Genomic DNA, 23,649 nt, shown 5'->3' with positions numbered 1-23,649 from the left:
TTTTTTTTTTCCTCAACCATAAGTGGTAGTTCTGACTTGGAGCCTGAATTTATGGGTTCCAATTTTAGGTTTACTTCCTGGATGGAACTTTTCCTCCTTGGTGTCTTTTAATTGTCGCATAGGACTCCTGCCAGAAAAGATTAAAAATCTAACTAAAGTCCTTTAACTTATTAAACACTGAATTAAAAATGAAATATACATATATATATATAAACACCTACATCTACATCCACATATATGGATGTGTGTATATGTTTATATCCATATTTTTGTTGAAAGCAGTTTTTAAACTGAATTATGGGCCAAATTAGAAAGATTTTAAAGTTACAAATTTTTAAAAGAAAATAAATGGGGAAATAGCTCACATTTCTGCATGCTTTCAGAAAGGTTTGGTTTCAACAGCAATTAAAGTTGGCTGTGCCGGAGCCGGTTTTTCATTTGCGTTCCAGGAGAAGGAGTGGCAGCTGTGACACACCGTCCTTTCATTTCGGGAGGAGCCCAAGTGTCCACGTCCACATTTCTGCCGCCTTCCCTCACCCGTGTGGAAGAGGAGCATGAGGTCAGGATGGTGCAGGAGCGGGCTCGCATCTGGGCCCGCCATCTGTTGCCTATGTAGTCTCGGGCTTGGAGGCAGTGAGAGGCTTCCTGAGTGTAAGGCAGTATTAACTGCACGACGCCGTCCCAGGAGTTATCCGAAAGGAGCACATCCTCTCAGAAGACAAGATGGAGAAAAGGAGCCATGTTCTTATTTTCTGGCACACAGAACCAGGAATAATGGATTTATTTGCACCATTGCCCATATTTTGACCCTAACTGAACGTGGATGCTTTACAAATGAACATGCTGAAATGCACTTCAGGCGGTCCAGGGTGTCTGATTATGGCTACTACTACTATTTTGTATATAGTCAGTGCTTAACAAGTTGCAAAGGGTTTACACGCCCATTATTTTTTCTGAGCTCACAACACTCTTACGTCATTAGGAGGATATAATTTTCCGATACGTGAGGAAATTGACTTTGAGACAGGTCAGGAGACTTGCTGAAGCTCATACAGTGTGTCGGTTCAGAAGTGAGAATCAAATCCTAGCCTTCAGGTACTCGTCACTAAGTCCACCTCCTCTCCCTGAAAAAACAATAGCAGACAGGCCATCCTGGGACGTGGCCATAGGAAAGGGGGTGGCTGTCGTGGTGTGAGGTAGCACACTGAGCTGTGAAGGTGACAGGAGGTGGCCGTAGGTAGTGGAGATCATAAGAACGGGGATCTTGTCCTGCTCCTCCCTGCAGGTCACCTGCAGTGCTCCAGGCACCTGGACGGGGCGCTGCTCCCCGTACTCAGCAGGTGAGGTGCCTTGAGCAGTTTCCCCAGCAGGGACAGAGGATTTACACTACTCAGTCATCGTTGTCATTAATGCTCTACCCACTCACAGTTTCTGAAGCCTTTTCATGAATGTTACTCTCTTATGCTCCAGGCAGGGCTGTTACACCCATTTTAGAAGTAAGGGGAGGAGCCAACACAGAAAAAATATTAGTTGATTCTTTTTTAAACATTTCCAAAATTGAATTTATTGGGGCAACATTGGTTAATTAGATTATATAGGTTTGAGTTGTACAGTTCTATGATAGGTCATCTGTTTATTGGATTGTGTGTGCATTACCCCAAGTCAAGTCTTCTTCTATCACCATCTTAGTTGATTCTTAAAGCCCACTGGGAATTGGGAATTCCATTAGCCTCTCAGAAGATGAGATGGAGAAAGCAGTGGGTCTGCTTCCTACTTCAGGAAGTTGGGGTTCTGAATAACTGGCTTGCTGCGAGTGCCTTCAGTTCCGTCCACTTCCACACTGTTACGTGTGGTCTGCAATTCTGCCTCCTCTACCTAGCCACCTTGTGACAGAGATTTGTTCTCCTCCGCCTTCTGTATTTTCTTGGCCCCTGGAATTCCAGGCTGCTGAGCTGGCCCTGGCCAGAGGCTCAGTGGTTGGAGCGTTGTCCCCAAACTGAAACATTGCGGGTTTGATTCCCCATCAGGGCGCATACCTGGGTTGCAGGGGCGCATGCAACCCCCAGCCCCAACGTGGATCCCCAGTCTGAGAGCATACGGAGGCAACCAATCGATGCTTCTCTCACATCTATGTTTCTCTCTCTCTCTCTCTAAAAAAGCAAATGAAAATGTTGTCGGGTAAGGATTAAAAAAATGCAGAGCTCCGCCTGGGCCTTGTAAGGGCCGTGAGTGTGTAGATTGTGGCACCAGCGAGTTTGTGGCTGCTGCAGAAGTGCTGAGTCCCTCTGCAGTGGTGAGTTTGCAGACTCTCCTTCGGTCCACCGTATCTGATGGTGCCCCAGCAGCTGCCACTGGTGTTACCCTTGAATTTTGCTTTTTAACCTGATAGGAACAAGGCTTGAGGTGGTGAAAAATATGGTGTGAGTCAAGCCCTGTCTACCACCTCCATTCTGGGGAACCTTTTAGTTAGGTCCCAGAACCCCATGTTGGCTTGGCCATGGGCAAGTCCAGGACCCCAGGCCTGGGGAGAAGCGATGGTGTGCAGGGGGAGCAGATGGGCACGAGGTCCATAGCCTGTGGGCACAGGAAGGGGCCCAGCCCACCACCTGCTTCACGCAAGAGGAATCATGGTCTGATCCCCTCTTTGCTTTACGACTGAAGGGACTTGTGGGGATGGTCGTGAGGTGGTTCTGTGCCTGGGCTGGTGGGACCAGAACTAGGTCTCTGGTTTCTGGAAATTCTGTTCAGTGGGCTTCTGCTTTCCAGCCCCCTCACCATCCTCCAGCTCTTTGTTTTTGACGCTCCCATCAGAGTTACAGCTTGGCAGTTCTGAAAAGATTTTTTTTTTGGTCCACCTAATCATTTTATAGATAAAGAAGGTAAAGCCCAGAGAGGGGGAGTGCCTTGCCCAGGGTCACACAGCTAGTCAGTGCCAAAGCTATAATGAGAAAAGTTTTTGGTCCAGTCCTGGTCCCTCTGCTCCATACGGTTCATTGCTACCATTCTGTCAGAACAGTAAGGGTTTCACCTTGACACAAGGGAAGAACTTCCTTGCACAGACCTTGGAGTCAAAACTGACATAAATCCTATCCTCACCACTGATTAACTGTGGTTTGTTAGTCAAGTTCCTTAACTTTTCTGAGCCTCGACTCTGACTGGGAATAACCATAGTACCAAAGTTAAAGGTTTAAATTCAGGAGTAAGTAAAATAACTCTCACTCTTAGCTCATAATAGGTGATGAATATGTTTTAAGTCCCTTTCTGCCACTCCACCTATGCCTCTAAGAAAGGACAGAAGTCTCTGGTTAGTAGTCTGATTTTTTATTATGAAATTATCCCTAAAAACTCTCAATTATGTAATGCAGTGAAACTTAATGCAGTGAGTAACTAGTAAGTATGGGGACCTCCTCTGCACAATGATATGAAGTTAATTCTAGGATGATTGAATACGCTTCCAGTCCTCAGGGAATTTGCCAGGTAATGGCCTTTATATATTTAATGGATTATCAATTGCAAATTTAAAATCTTAACCTTGTTTTACTAAACATGATTTTATAATGCCCCAGTCATCCTTGTAGTCGGTATGTGGCTTTAGAAATTAAATTATATTACTATAATGTTAGTTTAAGTAAAACATTAGAAAGTCAAACCTGCCACTCAAATTGAGACTGTCCTTCCAAACGCTAATGTGTCACAGACTTTGGAGGACAACCCTGCTATAGCCATGAGGGCATCACTAAGGGATGTCCTCATCTAACCCAGATATGCCTCCGAATCCTTTTCGGTATGGTTGTGGATCAGAGTTGGCATTCAAACACAAATCCATTTGCCACGCCCGATGTATCCAGTGCTTTGAATTGCTCACATCCAAGCTCATTTGAGACGCTTTAAAGATGATTTAGTCTATATGTTATCTCCTATCTTGATTTCATGGATGAGAAACATGAGTGCCATATGGGGGAAGTGTTCAGTTTCCATGTCACTCAACCTGTTAATGGTACAACATGCGCTTGAACCCAAGGGAATATTCCATGGTAGTGTCTCTGGGGTACAGTTAGAAGATAACAGCTCCAGATCCCTGTTGCCATCACAACTGTCTGTCGTGCTGTCTCTCTACCTGTAGCCACAAGTGCTGAGCGCAGCTATCACCGTGCATCTCCATTCTGCTTGCCACCCTATCAACCAGCTGGGGACATTCACAACCCAGCGGAGAAGCAGACATCAGGATAGAATCTTTTTCTCTCTTCCCCACCCCTCTGCCCTCTTATTTTTTAAGAGGCACCTTCATACATACACATATGTAATTTTAGTCTTTCATGGTTTGAAAATGACACACTGTGGAGGTGGTGTTTCCTGTGCTTTGCATCACACCGCCAGCAGGAAATCGCTGCTCGAGTGTGTCTGCACACCGCCAGCGCCGCGTCCCCCACCCCTGCACACACCACCACATCCATGGCGATGGGCGTTCTCATAGCAGATACCATCTCAACCGCGACCACATCTTAGGATTCTCAGCGGCTTCCTCAAGACCTAGTTTCTTTTAAATGAAGGCGGCTGTCATTGAAGAACCGCTTTCCAGGACCTCAGGTGGTGTTTTCTGTCCAAGCAGAGGGGACGGGGAGCAATGTTTGTCAAGGAACTGTGTTGTACACAGAGCTTCACTTACGTTTTCCCCTTTCATCCACATACCAGTGGAGCTGAACCAGTCAACAATGAGGAAGGAAGTCCAATGGAAGAGATTGACTGCCCTGTAAGATTGAAGCCTTGCTTATCAAACTAGGTGTCTCAGCAGATTGTGGGGTCTGTGATGTGTCTATGACACAAGGGACACATGTTGCAACTCCCTTTCCATTGTAAGGATCATTTGCAGTTTAGTTCATTTTCACGTGCATTGGTTTTCAGATTCTCTATCAAAGACTAAAATCCTTTCTAGAGAGAGTGAAGTGTAATAGCCATCTTAGAAACCAAGATCATGTTTGGCTCTCCGAGGAAGCATGGGGTAGTGGAAAGAGCAGTGGCCAGGAGTCAAGCTGCCTTCCTCTCCCTGTTCTGTGTGACCTTGGGCAAACCTCTTAACTTTTGGGGGCCTCACTTGTTTAATCTGTAAAGTGAGGCCATTTGTATCTAAAGTCCTTCCCGGTTCCCACATTCAAAATAAACATCTAAGCATACTTTTAAGTCACATGGACCAATCATCCTTTCTGGCCAGCCTGCTGATTCTTATTATCCACAACTGACTAGATACTGTCAACCAGGGCCTGCCTATGATGTTAGGCCTTTGCTTAATCATGAGGAATAGTGGGAGCTGGGGTGTGCTTTGTAATTACAAGGAGGGAAAGGGGGTAGGCCGAGGGGAAAGGGCTGAGGGCAGGCTGGAGGGCTTCGCTGCTCTTCGGGCTTCCCTGTGAAAGTGCGCGCAGTCCCTGCACCACCGCAGTTGACATTGGCAGTTAGGGCTGTAGCTTTGTTATGCACAATTCCGACCATAGGCCTGGTCTGTGATAGGGGATTAACGAATTAGTGAATGAACAAATGAACAGATATGGCCTTTAACATACAGAGGAGGCAAGGTGGGCCATCCTTTGCAGTTGACTAAGTTCTTTGTACATCATGGTGAAGTTGCACGGACTGAATGAGATGCTGTGTGATGTAAAGTGCCAAGCAGGGGACCCAGTATAAAACAATGCTTTGTGTGTGTTAGCTGGAGGAGTGTGGGGTGACCAGCATGTCCGGCCCGGAGGGCAGCGGGACAGTGTTCTCTCCACACTGGGTGCCCTTCTTCTGCCTTCGCTTCTACTCACCAGCCCAGGGTGTTTGTTAAGCATCTTCTCTCCCCTCAGCTCTTTACTAAGCACAGGGTGCATGTGGGGAGGGATGCTAAGGTGTAAGAAGTGAGTCCCAGGAAACTTACACCTTTCCCACTGCACCTAAATGGTACAGTGATCAGAGAATCAAATGCTGATTTGGTTGGTTAGACTTCAGGAAAAGGGAGACATCAACATGGGCTGGTAGAGAAGATTTTAACAACACTGCCTAGGTGGTGGGTTTTTTTAATGATCTAGATCTTTACAAAACTTGGGCTTTGATGTCACACACATTAATTCATCTGTGAAATATTTCAAACAACTGAGATAAAAAAGTAAATTGATTAAACGAAGCAGATTGTCATGTTAAGATATACATCAATAGCGTGTATTGAATTTGAGAGAATTTCCTATTCTTTTGCCACTTTAAAAGAAATGAGCCAGCAACCCAACCTTAGTTCCCTCCTCTAATGGCTCCCAGGGGCCACACGTCTCAGGGAGCCTGCATCCCCTCGTGCACTGAACGCTTAGCAGGGGCAGGGGCGCGCAGCCCATCTCTCAGGCAGGAGAGATCGAGAATGGCACAAAGACCCAGGCGAATGCCTTTCAGTTGAACAACAAAAATGGGTAAATAAATCTCATGTGGAGAAATCGAGCTGTTATGCTATGAGGGTTTGTGGTCTCCTTCAAAAAGGTGATGACTATTGCCATATTTTATCACATTTTTTCCTATTCCACTGAGAGATGAGCTACCCTGCCCCACCATGAGAAGGCGCTGCCACTGTGATAGTGCGGTTCCCTGACCCCCTGGCAGCGACAGGATCTCTGTTATCGCTTGCCTGACTCACATGGGTGGCTGTTGAGCACTTATTTATTCACTGATTCAGTCAGTCAACAAACAGTCTTGGGGTATCAGCTCTGTGCCAGGCTGTGTGCTGGGTGCTGGCATTGCACAGGTGGTTGGGATGTGGTCCTCGCCTTCGAGGAGTTTGCAGAGACAACAGCTCAGTAGATGAGACAGTGAATAAGGTGCACACAGAGCATCAGAGCAGGGTGCTAAGTTCTGTCATGGAGGTGCTGAGGGAGCGTGGAGAACGGCACGCTCAACTGTCGTTGTGGGGATCAGGGATGGCTTCCTTGGCCAGGTGGCGTGTGAGCTGGATTTGAAGGACGTGCAGTGACATGCTGGCAGAGAAGGGAGGGAGCGACATCCACAGAGGATTCACACTTACGGACCTCTTACTGAGGTTCAGGCACTGTTAGCTACTTTCTCAGAAACGCCTCACTGAATCATCCCCGAAGTCCTGCAGAGGAGGTCTTATTTCCCCCTAGCTTTGCAAACTAGGAGACCGAGGCTTAGAGGGGTCCAGTCACCTGCCAGAGGTCTCATCCAGGAAGGGTCAGAACTAGGATTTGGACCTAATTTGGAGGAGACTCCAAAGCCCATAGTCTTTCTGCAACATCCTCGTGCTGCTACTGCTGACAGGGATCATGAAGGAGCAGTGTGAGCGACAGTGAGAAGTCCAGTGTGCTGGCAAGTGGGAGCATGGGGGTTAAGTGCTGGGAAGTGAATCCAAACAGGTAGCCTTAAGCCAGCTAGGCCGGGGCCTCAGGTGATACCTTCACTCCACAAGCACTGAAGCTCTGAGTAAAATGCCGACTGTTTTTCCCACACCGAGCAAAGACATACTGAGTACAGACCCTGACCCTAGGGGCTCACTCTCTAACAGGGAAAGTTGGAAGGACTTATCCCTTCTGGACTTGAACTCAAAGTTGGTCTTTTAGGGAGCAACTCCATCAGCAGCCCAGGGGGTAGTTTGCTCTACTAAAAACCTAGGCAGTGAGACACCATTAGAAACATTTAATAAAAACCATGACCTGCCTGGTGATGCAGAAGTGTGAAGTGACAACACTGTCCCCGTCAGGATTTGGTGATGGGCAGTCATGGCAGTGTGTCCAAGGGTGATGATGATGAGGCATGTTTGGGATAGGGTCACTTCCTCCTCGGTGACTGGCAGAGTGGGGGAAGTCCTGGCAGAGAGATGGACTCCAGGTGGAAAGACACTATCCAAGCACACCTGGGAGAGACTCAGGGTCACTGCGCCTCTTGTTCCTCCCGCTCCCAATCCTCATGCCCGGCCCTGCTGCCACCCTGGGGTGGCCCCTACACGTGCTCTCTGGCTACAACTTAGCTTCACTACCTTGGGAAGCATGCATATGTATTGATAACAGTCATAAAATCTTCTTGGACGTATGCAGCACCTTATCTTCCAAGAGTTCAAAGTCTCCTTAAGGCTTTTATTCTACTTTATTCTTAGTGCATCTCTTTGAATAAGAAAAGGTAGATTTTATGATTCTCATTTTAGTGAGATGGATAGAGAGATGCAGAGGTTAAAAGACTTGTAAAGAAGAACGTAATTGTTCTAGCAAGTGTAAATTAGGGACGTTTCAGAGGGCAGTACTTGGGTAGTTAATTAGGTTGTAGCTTTTCAGAAAGCATGAATGATTGTGGAACCCTTCAAAGCGATATCTGCATAGAAGGGATTTGCCTCTGCCCCTGCTTCCACTAATCACCCCCCCTCTGCCTCCCCCAGAATTTGATCTTTCTTGATTCTCCAGCCTGCCTTTCCAGCATTTGTTTCCCTAACCAGGGACATCATGCACTGTCTGTCTCCCACAGGCTTCCAGGAAAATGTCACTGGAAAGGAAAGGACTGATAAGCTGATAACTACCTCACCAGTTAGTCACTGAGTGTTTATTAGGTGCCAGGCATGTGCACAGGGTGGTTGACACGCATAGACTAATTTAATCTTCATAGCAACACCATGAGGTGGGTTACTATTATTAACCCCTTTTTACAGATAAGGGTTCAGAAGCTTAGCGAAGCTTAATATGCCATCTCTCGCCGGGTTATCTGCATGTGAACAGTGCACACAGAAGACTGTGGCCAAAAAGTGGATCTGCCTTTGAGAAATTTCAGGCGTCATCTGGGAATCATGGATTAAATCTTCGAATTTTTAAAAAATGTTGGCCTTGGCTTCTCTGACTTCTCAGTCAGTGGGGAGCATACGTTTGTTAGTCATCTGGGAGATCTGTGGAATCTTCCAAGACATCAAGAGCTTCATTTTGACTGTTTACAAATTGCTTTATGCAGTTTCACAGTGAACTCATTTATTTACTGTGGGTTCTCAGCAAAGTAAAGCTCTTTTCCTTTTGTAGACATCTGCCTGAAAAAATTAAGGATGGGCAGCAGCTGAAGAATATGAGTGGCCAATGGTTTTATGAAGCAAAAGCAAAAAGGCACAGAGACAAAATCCACGGCACAGATATCGTCAGAGCATCCATGAGGAAGAAGAGGCCCCAGGTAGCAGGTGAGTTGATGGGGCTAGTACAGTCAGAGTCAGCCTTTGTTTGAGAAGGAGGAGTTGGGAGAAAGGAAATGTCAGAATTGTTACAAAAATCTGCTGAGGGAAATCGTTTAAATGTACACTTTTCATAATGTGTAGCCCTCTGGCTCCAAATTTTCTTGCTCTGCATTTGGATGGATGAGGTGGGGCTGAGTGACTCAGTGTGGTGTAGAAGGAGAAAGGAAGCCCTTCAGATGCTGTGGTGAGTAGTAATAGCAGCACAATAGAGATTTATAAGGACCTACCACCTCCTCTTTCTTTTTTTTTTTTTTTGTATCCTTACCCAAGGATATATTTATTGATTTGAGAGAGAGAGGAAGGAAGAGAGGGGTCAGGGAGAGAAAGAGAATGGGGGGGACGGGAAACATCAATTGGTTGCCTCCCATAGGCACCCCAACCAGGGATCAAACCTGCAACCTAGGTGTGTGCCCTGACTGGGGTTCAAACCTGCAACCTTTGGTGTACAGGACAATGCTTCAACCAACTGAGCCACTGGCCAGGGCCGCCTTTTTTTTTTTTTTTTTTTTTAACCTCTGAAGATGCAGAGCCTTTTCTCCTGAGTAGGGTGAAGAACTTATTAAGAGATTAGCCTCCTCGCTTAATTACCTTGACATCTGATACTTCTTTAATCAACCAAGTACATTATTTAAGGGACTGTAAAGACAGTATTTTGAGGGTTTTTAAGAATTTTGTTGAGTTCATTAAATATTTCCCGAGTGCATTCTAACTGTGGACTAGTCAGTGTAAATCTTTATCCCTGAGAACAGCCCCTGCCTAGATCTAGCCTGTACTCAGTAAGGAAAATAACTGTCACCTTTTGAGCACCTAATACATGACGGGTATTTTCTCTTTCTTATTTCTAATTGTAGCAGCAATCTTGTAAGATACATATTATTATCCCCATCCTATATATGGGGTATGTAAAGTTCTATATGCCCACGGTCAGATAGCTGGCAAATGGCAGGGCTGGGCTTTCAGTCTTTCTGAAAGAAGGAGCCACACTCCTTATAGGGAAAGCCTGCCTGCTTGGCATGGACCACACATTGCTCACAGGCCCTCACAGGCCTCTTGATTTTCAAAACCATCTAGACCTTCAGGAATCTTGAGGGGTTCAGGTTAGTACTGTGGACTCCATGTTGCAGTTTGAAAAACTAGGCTTATACTATAAAGAGACTTGTGGGGGATACCACCCTGGAATGTGAGTATATATGGGAGTTGGAAACCCTTATATAGCTTCATCTTTTTAACACTGATGAAAGTATTCTTGGCACTTACTGGTTATGTGAGCTTGGGTAAGTTTCTAGAACTCTGTGATCCTCAGTTTTCAAGTCTGCAAACTTGGAAAGTCAGTCCCTCCTCACAGGAGAATACATGCAAAGAACTCAGCTCTGTGCACGGCACGGTCTTCGCTCCGTTGATGCTCATTATCTGCAAGCAGCAGGTCAAGAGCCCTGGATGTTCAACCACAAAAGAGGTTATTTCCTGAAGAGTGAGCACAGAGGTTTTTGGGGCCCTGACATCTGAGCTGGGTATTAAGGAATATGTAGAATGTGGGTGTGTAGGGACTGGGGAGAGGAGAAGGTAGTAAAGGGGAACATTCTAGACTTAGAGCATTTGTTCCTCTTAGTATCCCAGAGCCCAGCCTCTAGTCAGGCTCATTGTAAAAGTTCAGTAAATGCGTAATGATGATGGTGCTGCTGTTCCAATGAGGGCTCCCTGTCCTCAGTATCCCCCGGCCATACACATCTAGTCTGACCCAGTTCGGGTCAGACTCACCTAGAGGCCATCATAATTTTGCTCCAGTTGTCTCTGGAGTTACCTGAGTGGTGCTCTCAGGAGACTTTGCTGGGTGTGGGGTGGGGGTGGCTAACATCAGAGGAATCTACTGGCTTCTCTTGCAGATATAACTCTGATCCCTAATACTCAGACACATTGGCGATTGCCTTGGCACTCAGGGAAGGCCTGAAGTTCAGGTTCTAGCCTTCAATGATAAGAGATGATGAGTTTGTAGGTCATGGAGGTGAGAGATAACCTTCCTGTCTTTATTGTTTCCTGTTTCAGCTGAGCAGAGTGAGGACAGAGAAAACGGGGCAAAGGAAAGCTGGGTGAATAATGTCAACAAAGATGCTTTCCTTCCCCCAGAGTTAGCCGGAGTTGTAGAAGAGCCAGAAGAAGATGTAGGACCAGCAGGCCCCAGGTAAGACAAGGCGCTTGTGGGGAGAGCGGCTGTGTGTGGCGTTCATGACTCGGTGTACTGTGCCCTGAGAATAGCAGGCTGTTAGTGCAGATGCTAGACTGTCCTCATGGGCAGGGGGAAGGGGCATTTCTGAGAAAATCCTGGGCCCCAGCATAAGCAGAGCCTGGGTCATACTGTGCCCCAGCTTCCAGAATGTGTAACAAATCTGAATATTAACTAAAATTAAAATATTAAGTGATGATTTCCAAATTATAACAGCCTGGCACAATGGAAGATGCTCAAGCATGCGAACAAGGCAGATGTGAATTCATGTCCTGAATATGCCAGTTATTAGCCGTTTGACCATGGGCGGGTCATTTAACCTCTCTGAGACTCTTTTCTTAACTGGAGATAGGAGTGATAATCTACACCAGGAAAGGCTGTGGTGAGAATTAGTGATAATGGATGCAGAACACCTGGTTTCTTAAGGCCGCACATTGTCCTCAATGTTTCAGTCTTGATTTTTGGTGTTTTCCATACACGCTGTCATCTGGCTGATGGGGGCTGCCATGCCACAAACGTTTTGAGGCATCATGATGACCTTTTAGGTATTTAAGGTTTTTCCTACTGGTGTTCATCCCTCAGAGGTATAGTTGTTACCCTTTGGTGGGAGGGCAGTTCCACTTTATCTCCAGCTCCTCAGTGAAGACAGGTCGGTTACTGAAGAGTCTCCAGTGGGAGACTCCAACTGGGATAAAGGTGATGAATTCGCTGGTGGGACTCATTGAGTCAGTGGGGTCCAAGGCACAGTAGATTCTCAAGGAATGGAAGCATGGGTTCTCACGTACACACAGCTATTCAGGAAGCTCAGGAAAGGGTGTGAAGAATATCCTACTCCTTGCCTTTCAGCGACTCTCCATTTACCAGCTGCTTGCAACCCCTCTAATGGGGTGAATACCTGCCTTCCGTCTATAGGGAAAGATGAGACCTTAAATAATAGAAACTCTGGGAGTGAAAATACAGTCATTTAGGTAAAACTACCAAGGAGCTGAGAGCAGCTTCTAAGAGCCAGGTTTGATAGGGGTGCAGGGGCACCAGAGCACTGACTGAGGGAAGAGGGTACAAGTCGCACAGAAGGAGAAAATTTTGGAGTTTCAGAGACGAACTTAGCTCATTGCACAGTTTTATGTGGGTCAGACTTCCTGTCCTTCTCCCAGAAACTCACTTCATCTCAAAGGGCCGGAGGAACAGAGGGGCCACTGCCTGATAGCCCAACTCGTTTTCCTCATGCCCCCATGTGGGCTGGTGGGTTTTACCCCACCCCTTCCTCAATTTGAGGCTACCGAGTTTCCAAACTTTATGTCTGCATTGTTTCCTGCCTTCCTTGTGTGACCTTTAGGGGCTTGTGAGTCTTTGGGGTCTCATCTGTAAATCAGGACAGAGCTGCCTCACTAGGATGCGGTGAGATGAAATAAAATGAGGTGTGGGAACCACTTGGCGTTTCTCAGGAAGAAAGAAAATTGGCAATTTCCAAAATTAAGTCATTATAATATAGATGAGGTATGGTTCATCTGGTTCATTGAAGTTAAGAACAATCAAACAGTAACCAGAGGGGAGGGAGGAGGGGACAGTGGGGAGAAGGGTTTTCAGGAAGTGCTGTAAAGGACACATGGACAAAACTAAGGGGGAGGGTGGAAGCAAGGGAGGGAGGGAGGTTGCCTGGGGTTGGGGGGAAGGGGTGGGGAGAAAACAACTGTATTGAACAACAATAAAGTAATAATAATTTTTAAAAAAGAACATTAGATGTACCCAGCATGCTCTGCTCATTACATGGCGTGGGTGGTAATCACCCAGAACTGTAGGCGGAGCTGTTGTTTACTTCCTCCGTTCCTTGTCAGAAACCACTACTTTGCTCAGTATCAGGTTCCTGCAGTGTTTCTCACCTATACTTTAACCTTTGGGAACTGGGTGTGTTAAGTGTGTTTTGGAGATTGTACTTTTAGACTAAGTGAACTTCAACAGAATGACTCAATACCTGTCAATATTTTCTTAGCCAGGAGTCAGAGAGTGTGAGGTAACAGTGACTGGATGTTGTAGTTTCTGAAGGAGGTTTTCTAATGGTCTCCCTGGCTAGATTCCTTCTTTCTGTTGTGGGTGCAGCTCTGTGGGCATTCTGCGGGAGGAATGAAACCACTGTGGGTACCGAGCATGTAACTCAACCACTGGAAGCTACCTGTGTTCTTTTGGAGCTCGTCTTTGTTTGCACCTGTCACACCAGGAAGCAGAGAGAGGTTTGGTGAATGGAGGAGAAGAGAATGAGAAAACTCCAAATGCCCACAGTGCTAGTTCTGGCTAATGACCTTCAGCAGGGCCGTGTCCGTCAGACTGTGGGCGGCACTGGCGGAATCTGTGGTAAAGGACTCGTATTCTGTTTTGTGGGGGTTTTTTAGGCATTTCTTTCAATTTCTGTACTTACCTCATTGTGAATAGCAATGGACAGTTCACAACTGGCACTGGTCCACGAACCACACCTTGATGGCCCATCGTGCCCCACCCCCGAATTACGGTTGAACATGTGCATAAACTGCAGGACTGAGCCAAGGCGGGGAGTACAGCATGGAAATGTGAGGTGCTCTCTTCTTGTGGTCAGGACCCAGTCCGTAAATGCGGTGTAATGTGTCCTGGCTATAGAGATAGGCCTGTTCTGGGATGAGAAGCCCCTCCTTTGTTGCTTATGGTGACATATTCTGTAAAACAAGTTTGAGGGCTCCGGGAAACATTGAGAGTCTAGTCGCCTCTCTACTGAGCCGGGCTGTTGGTGCTTCTTTGGTCTGAAGCAGCCTGGAAGGGGACTGGCCTTTTAGTTTCTTTCTCTTTCTTCCTTTAAGACTATCTCTCTGAGGACTGGCCTCTCTGGAAGCTTATAGTGTCTTAGCTCTGTGGCCACAGACAGGACCAGCCCAAGGCCTCTTAAGAAAAACACAATAGTTTCTCCAGTGTGTTGCATGCTTCCCAGTTCTTTCCCCCTTCTGGTTCCTCCTCTCACATCCTTCGTATCTCACATCCCTCAGTTGCCTGGCAGCCTCCTTTCTCCTTTGAAGAGATCTGACATGCATTCCATTCTAAGCCATATTTGACTTTGCAATAACGCCAGCCTGTCTGGATGGGAGTTTTGAGCTTCTTTTCTGATGAGTCGATCTATGGACAATGCATTTGATCTTTTGTCCTTGGAATTGATTGCAATCCAGCGATGTGGCCATTTCATTTCCTGGAGGCCTGCCTCACAGAGTCATTTATATTGAGCTCTTCCAAGAATCGTTCTTAACCCTAAAGGGTCTTGGATTTACCCACATCCGCCGTGGTAGGAAGAGTTCACTGTGCATTGCAGTGCCTTGCACTTGGATGAGAATATTCGTGTTAGATAAATTTGTAGGATGAAGCATGGGAGAACCAGAGAAGTAATATTTTACTTTAAAAAAAGACTGACTTGAAAGACTTGGTACAGCATATTTCCTAATTTTGTTCCCTCGAGTTATCCCTGAGCCATTTCCTCAGTTGTTTACTCACGTGTTCAGGCTTCACTGAGTGTAACATGTGCAGGCTCGGTGCTGGGCGCTGGGGATGAGCTGCAGCATTCCAGAGGGAGAGGTCAGCGGCAACAGAAAACATGGGAAGAAAATCACTCGCAGGATTGCTTCCGATTCTAGACACTGTTGATATTTAGGCTGGAAAATACCTCCGAAGAAGGTATATGATGTATGCTGTTATTTTTCACTGTTTTAGAGAGAAAGGCTGGTTAAGGTTCAAAAGCTTTTTAAAATTGGAAAGTTGGAGCACTTTATGGCTGGACATAGAAATGAATGGAGTAGCCGGCTGCTCATGTGGTACGATTTTAAGACTTCTGTAAAGCCCTACCACTTTCCCTGAGTCCCTGCCACAGTACCTAACGTTATTATTTTTTTATTTAAGTCTTCAAAGGCTTGCACTAAAATGCAGACACTTTTAGGAGGGGAATCCTAATGCCAAGGTCACACTCCAATATTTTAATAATCCTGTTAATTGAAGTAAACAATTTTGTCTAAGTGTTCCTTTTAGTATTGCAGGGAGTTTTCTAAGGGTGCCTGAGGGAAGAAATTACAGAGTATAGGGTTTAGAATTTGGCATGCTTTTCTGTTTAAAAAGCTCATCTTGTGGGATATACTGAATATCTTTTATATGCAAGACACAGTCTACTGCCCTCTGAGAGGGATTCTAAGACTCAAAAGACACAGTATCTGGCTATAAAAAGGGTATATGCTCTTAGGAAAATGAATGCATCCGTCTAAAAATATCTGATCACATGATAACAGATCGGTCCAGGCAGGGAGGGAATGCCCAATCCAAAATACCAATAAAATGTGCTGTAAGGTTTGAGACAAGGAGACCCACTTCCCGCTGGGCTGACACAGGAGCAGGGTCACAAAAGGAGGTGAGGTTTGGAGTGCGCTTGAAGATGAGAGCGAGGATTTAGTGAAGAGAACAGAGCAAACACTTGAGGGAGGAGTGGGGAGACAGGTTGAGTGGAGACAGCAGTGACAGTGAGGTTTGGGGGCAGTGGCTATGTAGACCACGTTGTTTGGCATGAAGGGTCAACAGAAGGAGTGGGAAGGTATGTTGAGGAGATGGTGGACCATTTCCATTTCCTTTCTGGGGAATTCAGACTTTATTCCCCAGGCCTTGAGGATCCAGGGAACGGTAATTAGTAGAAGAGGGACAGGGTCTACATTGTGCTTTAGACTATTGCAGCTTAGAGGTGGAATGCTGACTGGTTTAGGGGAATGGAACTCTAGAGTCGGGAGGTCAGATGTGAGGTTAATACACAGGTGGACAGGAAATGACAGATGTAGGAGTCACTGGGAAGTAGACTCGCCCATACTCCAGTCCTCTGGCCATTAACGGCCGCTTTACTGATGCCAGAAACAGACAGTATAGCTGAGCCATTATGATTGTTTTTGGAGTCAGGGCGGGGTGCACTTGGTTCAAACCCCCAACTCTTTCACAACTAACTTTGTGACATCGAGCAAGTTACTTAACCTGTCCTGGCCTCAGTTTTCTCACTAGTAAAGCGAGGTGAAGGATATATACCTAACAGGGATGTCGCAAAGATTAGGTGAGAATACAGTGATTACTATACTGATGGCTGCCCAATAAAAGACCGGCATACAAAACACTGTTGTCTTCCTTGAGAGAAGCAAAGCTGGTGCTTAACCTAGGGAATAGCTGTATTTTCAAAGATAGAGCTTGAGACATAAGACTCGTGTTTTAAAATTTTTAAATTAAGCAGACTTGTAAACTGCAGCTAACCAGGTATTCTACTCTCATCTCACTTCCCCCATCCCAACTACAAGGTAATCCGGTGAATTCTGTGTGTTTCTGGTATTTTAGTATCTGACCATCTGTTCTGAATGCCTCATTTCTTCCATTCTTTTGCTTTCTCAATAGCAGGACAAAGACATTTTGTTTAAAACCTACACAGTGTGGCTCATTGTAGTTTGACAAATAACATGGATTTAAAAAACTAAAACAAAACATGGTCACCTGTCTGCTGCTGCTGCCTTCCCTGCCACTGGCTCGGTTGCCTTCACTTGTTCCGTCATTCACTTGTGTGCCAGGCCCCATACAAGGCATTACAGGGGTATAAGGTAGTTGGGATCCTCTTGAGGGACCTTCCAGTTTACTGTGAGCAGTAAGATATATATACACAGGGTGAGGTTACGAAATAGACACAAATTATATAGCTGGGTAGAGCTGAGTAAGAGAGAGACTGGTTTTATCTCTGGGAAGGAGGGAACAACACCACGTGCAATATGAGCATTCAGGACTGGGTTTCTGGGGAACAGGGAAAGGAGAACTAGAGACTCGGCTTATCCTTTATTTTTGGTGAGTGGGAAGGGGAGAGGAGGAAGGCGGCAGGAGAAGATGAGAGTCCCATGGAGACCCCTGACCATCACACCTGGCTCATGTCTTCCGATTGCTATGTGACTGCTGTACTGACTCAGGGAGACGATACGGAACTCTGAGAAACTGAGCGTTGCACCTTGTATAAGGCTCCTCGCGTCACTCACCACTTCTGAAAATGACACTCAAGAGAAATTGCTTTCTAGTCCTGAGCTAGTGTTTGTTTTTTTATCGAATAGACACTGTGAGCTCTTATCAGTGACCAGATTTCTTTTTTCACATTGGCTGCTAGGTAACTTGACTCAAGTGTGTGCCCATCTGTTGCGAGAATAGCCTCCTGTAATGTGTTTGTCTATTAGCCTTACTTCTGGCTCCACTGTAAGTTCTCACTCTTGTTTCCTTTCCTTTCCCTCCCCATCCTTCCCCGCTTCAGACTGTATTTTATATACGTCTGCCTCATCTCCTGTAATTCCTTTCTGGAGCAGTGAAGAGGGGAACAAAAGGAAGAATGGCTACTTCAAAATTTCAGCCTGTTCCTGGGACCAACTCTGCACAAAAAATGACAGTTGAAGTGCAGAGGGAAAGAAAGGAAATGAAGCTGCAGGAACATCTAGCCCACAGTCTTGATAATAATCTTGGGCCAGGCTTTATAGCCTTGGGGCCAATTACTCTCTTCCTCAGCCTCCAGGTCCTTTGCTGCCTGGTGGGAAGCCAGCACCCTCTGAGGTATTTTCCATACTCTTGACTCGGTGATGCCACTGAGAGAACTGGTGGAGTTTAGTATAGCATCGTGGTTCAGCCAACAGTGACCTCACCTCTTATGCCCGAGGTGAGGTAAGGCCACTGGAACAGGAAATTGAGCAGGTGGTTTTTTCCCCATCCAGAGACACTCTGACCCTCTTTTGCCCTTCTTACTCAATAGCCAAGGGAGTGGCTTTTCAGGAGGGAGCCTGCTTAGCTCACTTTCTTCCATTCACTCTCCCTGTGCTCTCACTCTGGGTCTGGTCCTTGCAGTAGGGAATCATGTCTAAGCCATCTCCAGGCTCTAACCTCCCACCATCATCTGGATGCTGTGCTGGCCCTTATTCCTCTTGTATATGAATAAGAAACTCACCTGGCCAGCCTGGAGAGTTGGGCTGAAAGTTCTTAGTAAGTTGCCCAAACTCTCTGGTCTTGCTTTACAGAATCTCTTAGATCTGCTGTTTCTTCTGTTCCTTTGCTGAGTCACTTGTCTCATCTGAGTCTCCTCTTTGGTATTCGCTCCCTGAGTTAGAGTAAGCACTGCCATTCTGGCCCCGGCCTATATGATGAGGCCCTAAATCTCTTCGGAGCCATGTTTCAGCAACATTCCCTCCTTGAGACCATCTGGTCACTTTTGTCTGCATCCGATGTTAGCTTCTGACTTTGAGACAAGTTCATTTCTCCAAATTTAAATGGTGAACCCCTTGTGTGCCTGGTACCGTGACATAAACTTCGGGGCTTCTAGGGGCTTGTTTTTTTCTTGTCTCATGCCTACCTCTCATTTCTGCTCTGCCATTTCCTTTGCTTCACTGCTTAATCATTTCTAGGCTCAACTCTCTTTCCCTTCCTGCCTTAATAATGTTTGGCTTCAGAGGCATGATTTATGCTTCCCCAAAGGGCGAGGTTTTCTTCTCTGAATTATTGTTTCTTTTGCAGTTCCAGCGTGGTCAATCCAGCTTCCACCATGATTGATAAGTCTCGGGAAAATTCCAGGAGCTCAGCTGTGTCTCCAGCTAAGGTAGACTGGACTCAGGCTTTGAAAAATCACGCTTTTGGTGGGAATTCCATTTTTCTCACTTTATCAAAGCACTATGAAATAAAGAGGATTTGGTAGTACTTTTTGGTACCAAACATAGATAATTTTTACTATTTAATATAAGAAGTCACTTGTGTGATGGGAGAGTTGATGAATACCATGTTAGTGGTATATCATGCTGAAGACCCAGATTTCTTGCCCTAGAGAATAAAAAGTCTGAAGCTATTTGGGGCTGCTTTAAGCTTACGGAGTGTGGCTGGTTTATGCCATGTCAGGTTTTTTTCCTATTCATAGCTTCCTGACCCACTGCTAGAGGTCTGCTTGGGGGAGGGGATTGCCAATTTATGAAACTATAGACAGTAAACATTGATACTTAGTCTTATATTAATTTAAAAAATTCTGTTTATTGATACCTTTTCTTCATTAGAATTGATAATGATAATAGTGACTATAAATACTTCAAGATATGTTCATAAGTGTCTTTGAAATCTTTATAGAAAAGGTCAATTACAGTTTTATGTAGTGCAGGTTTAGTCCAGCACAATGAAAGTCCCATTGGTAGAGGGAGCGTTGGTAGGGAATCTGTCCTTATTAGAGTGTCAGGTATACCTTGACCTTAACCATCTCTTTGATATATCCAGGCCTAAGTTTTCTCACCTCTATAAAATATGAGACACAAATTTGAATGCCTGGTTCTGGTGTAACATTGTAGAACTCTGGAATTGAGTATATTTTATGTAACAGCTTTACCTTTTTGTGTGACATATATGAGGTCTGTCCGGAAAAACCCAGCCATTGTTAATATAACGAGAATATTTTGCACGACATCAATGTAACCTGGCAGCCAAGGAGAGTGGACTGGAATGTGCATGTGTGAACAATGAAGACTTCACTGTACTAGTCAGTGGGGGCAGTAGGCCACATTGAGTGAGCATGTGTACTGTGTGACTGTCCCATTCAAAATGACTAAGTGAGTAGAGCAACAGATCTGCATCAAGTTTTGTGTTAAGCTTGAACATTCCTCTGCAGAAAGATTCAGATGATTCTGAAGGCTTTCAGGGACAGTGCAATGAGGGCAGCACAAATAAAAGTGTGGCACAGATGCTTCAAAGATGGTCGAGAACCTGTTGAAAGTGATCCATATTCTGGAAGGATCTGTAGCAAGCAGAACACCTGAAAATGGTGAACGTATATGGGCTGCAGTCAACAAAGATCGGCTACTGACAGTGTGAGAACTAGAAGCTGATCTGGGGAATTCATTTCAAAAGATGCTGGCTTTTCCTAAAACTAAAATCACCTTTGAAAGGGAAGAGATTTCAGATCTTTGATGAGATTCAGGAAACTATAGATGGGGCAGCTGATGGTGATTCCAACAAAGGATTTTACAGAGCGTTTTGAACAGTGGAACTGGGAGAACTGTGTGAGGTCCCAAGGTGCCTACTTTGAAGGTGACAGAGACATCATTGTCCTATGTTTCCTGTATCTTGTATCTTCTTCAATAAATGTCACTGGGGCCAATTACTCTCTTCCTCAGCCTCCAGGTCCTTTGCTGCCTGGTGGGAAGCCAGCACCCTCTGAGGTATTTTCCATACTCTTGACTCAGTGATGCCACTGAGAGAACTGATGGAGTTTAGTACAGCATCGTGGTTCAGCCAACAATTACTCTCTTCTTCATAGTACATGGCTGGATACTTTCTGGACAGGCCTCATATAGTAATTTTATGCTAAACTGATTAACCAGGACAGACATTTTTCAGACATGCCAGATAGAATTTACTGGGTAAGACTATTAAATATTAGAGATACTAAGCATTTGCTAACACTGAGTTGTTGTTATGACATTTAAAATGGGTTTAATAAACAGTGTTTTTCCCCCAGCAAAGGAAGAATCCGTTTAATAGCTTCAAGTTGCCAGAAGATCACTTATCTCAACAAACCAAGAATGAGCAGTCAGAAAATGGAAGGACTGGTTTCTCTCAGACTTCAAAAGAGGGTAAATATTATTTTTATAGACTAGATATTTTTATCTGTGCTATCTGTAGACAAAGGGAAATTCTCAGAGTGCTTTTGACTAAAATAACTTTTAAGAGAAAGTGAAAGGTCCTGGTGGTTTTCTTGTTCTGCTCTGCCCATTGGTTTCCCGGGAAGGAAGGAAGGAAGCCCACGTTTTAGAAGCCAGAGGATCGTGCCTTCTAGCCTTGGGGCTGAGCTGGGAAATTTTTTGACCAGAGGCATTCAGTCACTCATTTAACAGCTTTTATTGGATGTCTACCATATGCAGACCCAGTTGTGTTGAAAATTAAAAGTTTGCCTCAAAAGAAAAGGGCTACTTGATAATGTTATGATCATCTAGTCTGTAACCGGCAGCCCCATCCCTCAGGAGCATTAGGTCAGGTTTGTGACTAGTAATTTAAGTCTGCCTCTTATGAAATTTCACCATTCTTCCATACCATTGAAAGGAAATAGACAATTTAATCTCTTCAAAAGTAACTGTATGAACATCCTGGCCAGGTAGCTGAGTTGGTTAGGGCATTATCCTGATATGCCAACGTTACAGGTTCGATCCCCAGTCAGGGCACATACAAGAATCAACGAATGAATACATAAATAAGTAGAACAACAAATCGATGTTTCTCTCTCTCTCTTTCAAATCAATAAATAAAAAATAGAAGGTAACTAAGAAAATTTCATAAACATTAAAGATTGGGTAAGGGGTAGAAAATCAACAATTAAAAGTAAAGTTAGGACTTTCAATTAGCCTGTTTTAATATTAATATTTCTCTCCATTGGGAGTACTTTATATAGCATAAATATTATACAGAAAAAAGTCACTGGAATATGTTACTTTTTTAAACATTTGACAAAGTTAATTTTTGTTTTAAGTATTGAGTTTTGTTTTGTTTAATTGAGTTTCTTTTTCTGGCTTCCATATATACATTTTTTAAGTGACTTCTATGTTTTCCTTCCCCTCCTTGTGGCATTTTTTCAAATTGTTTTCTTAAAAACTTTTTTATTGAGTATAAAATACCACAAAGTATGTATGTAAAGCACATTAATCTCAAATGTATAGTTTAGTGAAGTGCGTGCATGCATTTTAAAAGGCTTTTTAATTAGTTCTGCATTTATGCTACATACTTTATTGTCTTTAATATTTTAATACTTTTGCTAAATGTAGATTAAGTTTTTGATAAGTGTGTTAAATTATACATTACTTTCCACTTGATATATTATCTAATGTGTTGTCAATTTCAGGTGAATTATCAGGGTCAAAAGAAAAGTCGTCTATCCTGGCTATTTCAAGCCAAAATTTAGAGGAACCGAAGCAGAATTTTCCAGGCCCTGAGAGTGGATCCCAGATCAAAGCTCCAATCCCTAAAGCCAGGAAAATGATCTACAAATCACATGACTTAAAGCAGGACAATAACCAGTATTTTCCTAGACAGAGGACAGACTCCCTAAATGCAAGAGGAGCGCCAAGAGGGATCCTGAAGCGCAACTCCAGTTCCAGCAGCACAGACTCAGAAACTGTTCGTTTTCATCAGAACTTTGAACCCAAAAGCAAAATTGTGTCACCTGGCCTAACCATCCATGAGAGAATTTCTGAGAAGGAGCGCTCTTTAGAAGACGGCTCCTCCTCAAACTCACTGGAGCCATCCAAGCATGTGAGATTCTCTGCAGTGAAGGATGAACTCCCGCAGAGTGCCGGGCTAATCCATGGCCGGGAAGTAGGGGAATTCAGTGTTCTAGAATCTGACAGGTTGAAGAATGGAACAGAAGATGTCAGGGACATGGATGAGTTTTGGAAGGACCTGAAGTCTTCCCAGTACAGAAAGCCTTTGCCTTCACATCAATTAGACTCAAGCCCAAGTGCATTAAAAAGTGAAACACATCAGCCAAACACTTCTGGTTCTTTGCCAATTCACGGGCACGCTTCTCCCTCGGAGGTTTTAACTGCAAGACCACAGTGCAGTGAGAACTCACCCACCAATGAACACAAAGCTAAATCATCAGAATTATCAAGGCTTGAACCGGAATTATCCAAAAGCCCTGCTGGTAAGAGAGTTGTCACTATCAGGCTATAAGCATTGACCCAGTGGGCGTGGCATGGCTAGGCCAGGCTCCGGTGGAAGCTGCACTGTGCCTCCTGGCCATTCCCACTGGAATCCAGGCAGATGCCACTGGGGAATGCTTATACCTCTTCATGGGTCTGCAGGTTTTCCTCAATCCCCAACAATTAAATCTGGATAGCACCGTTTCTGGCCCATTATGCTTTAACCTAAAAATGTAATCACATCAATTATTTAAGCAAATTGCCATGTTTTGAGTTATATCAAAGTTTTTATACAGAGCAAGAATTAAAGATATGCTAATACCTTTCTATGGAATGAATATATTATTACTTATCTAATTCAAATTTGTCAATTGCCATTTAACCAAGCTTTGGTTTCTCTTTTAATCTCAAAAGAACCTTCACTTTCTTATCCTCAAAGGATGGGAACGAGACTTTGAGTACTTATTTTGGCCTCCACGGGCCTCTGGCCTTTATTC

At 44.8% G+C, this 23,649-nt stretch overlaps 1 protein-coding gene across 19 annotated transcripts in view; it reads left to right on the top strand.

The window, feature by feature from the left end:
• Positions 1-23,649, top strand: part of SYTL2 (synaptotagmin like 2) — a 103,269-nt gene that overhangs the window by 45,743 nt on the left and 33,877 nt on the right. For 14 of the 19 annotated variants that reach the window (XM_053924139.2, XM_053924138.2, XM_053924141.2 and 11 more), the window contains 5 exons: positions 9,024-9,175; positions 11,273-11,408; positions 19,002-19,083; positions 20,980-21,094; positions 22,354-23,154. In XM_053924139.2, the coding sequence (XP_053780114.1) occupies positions 9,024-9,175; positions 11,273-11,408; positions 19,002-19,083; positions 20,980-21,094; positions 22,354-23,154 (1,286 nt within the window). The remainder of the gene's footprint in view (positions 1-9,023; positions 9,176-11,272; positions 11,409-19,001; positions 19,084-20,979; positions 21,095-22,353; positions 23,155-23,649) is intronic. The other 5 variants (XM_053924137.2, XM_053924140.2, XM_053924147.2 and 2 more) reach the window with 1 other exon arrangement.

Source organism: Desmodus rotundus, chromosome 5, assembly GCF_022682495.2.
Source record: "Desmodus rotundus isolate HL8 chromosome 5, HLdesRot8A.1, whole genome shotgun sequence".
NCBI lineage: Eukaryota > Metazoa > Chordata > Mammalia > Chiroptera > Phyllostomidae > Desmodus > Desmodus rotundus.
This window is presented reverse-complemented; position numbering and strand designations above follow the sequence as displayed.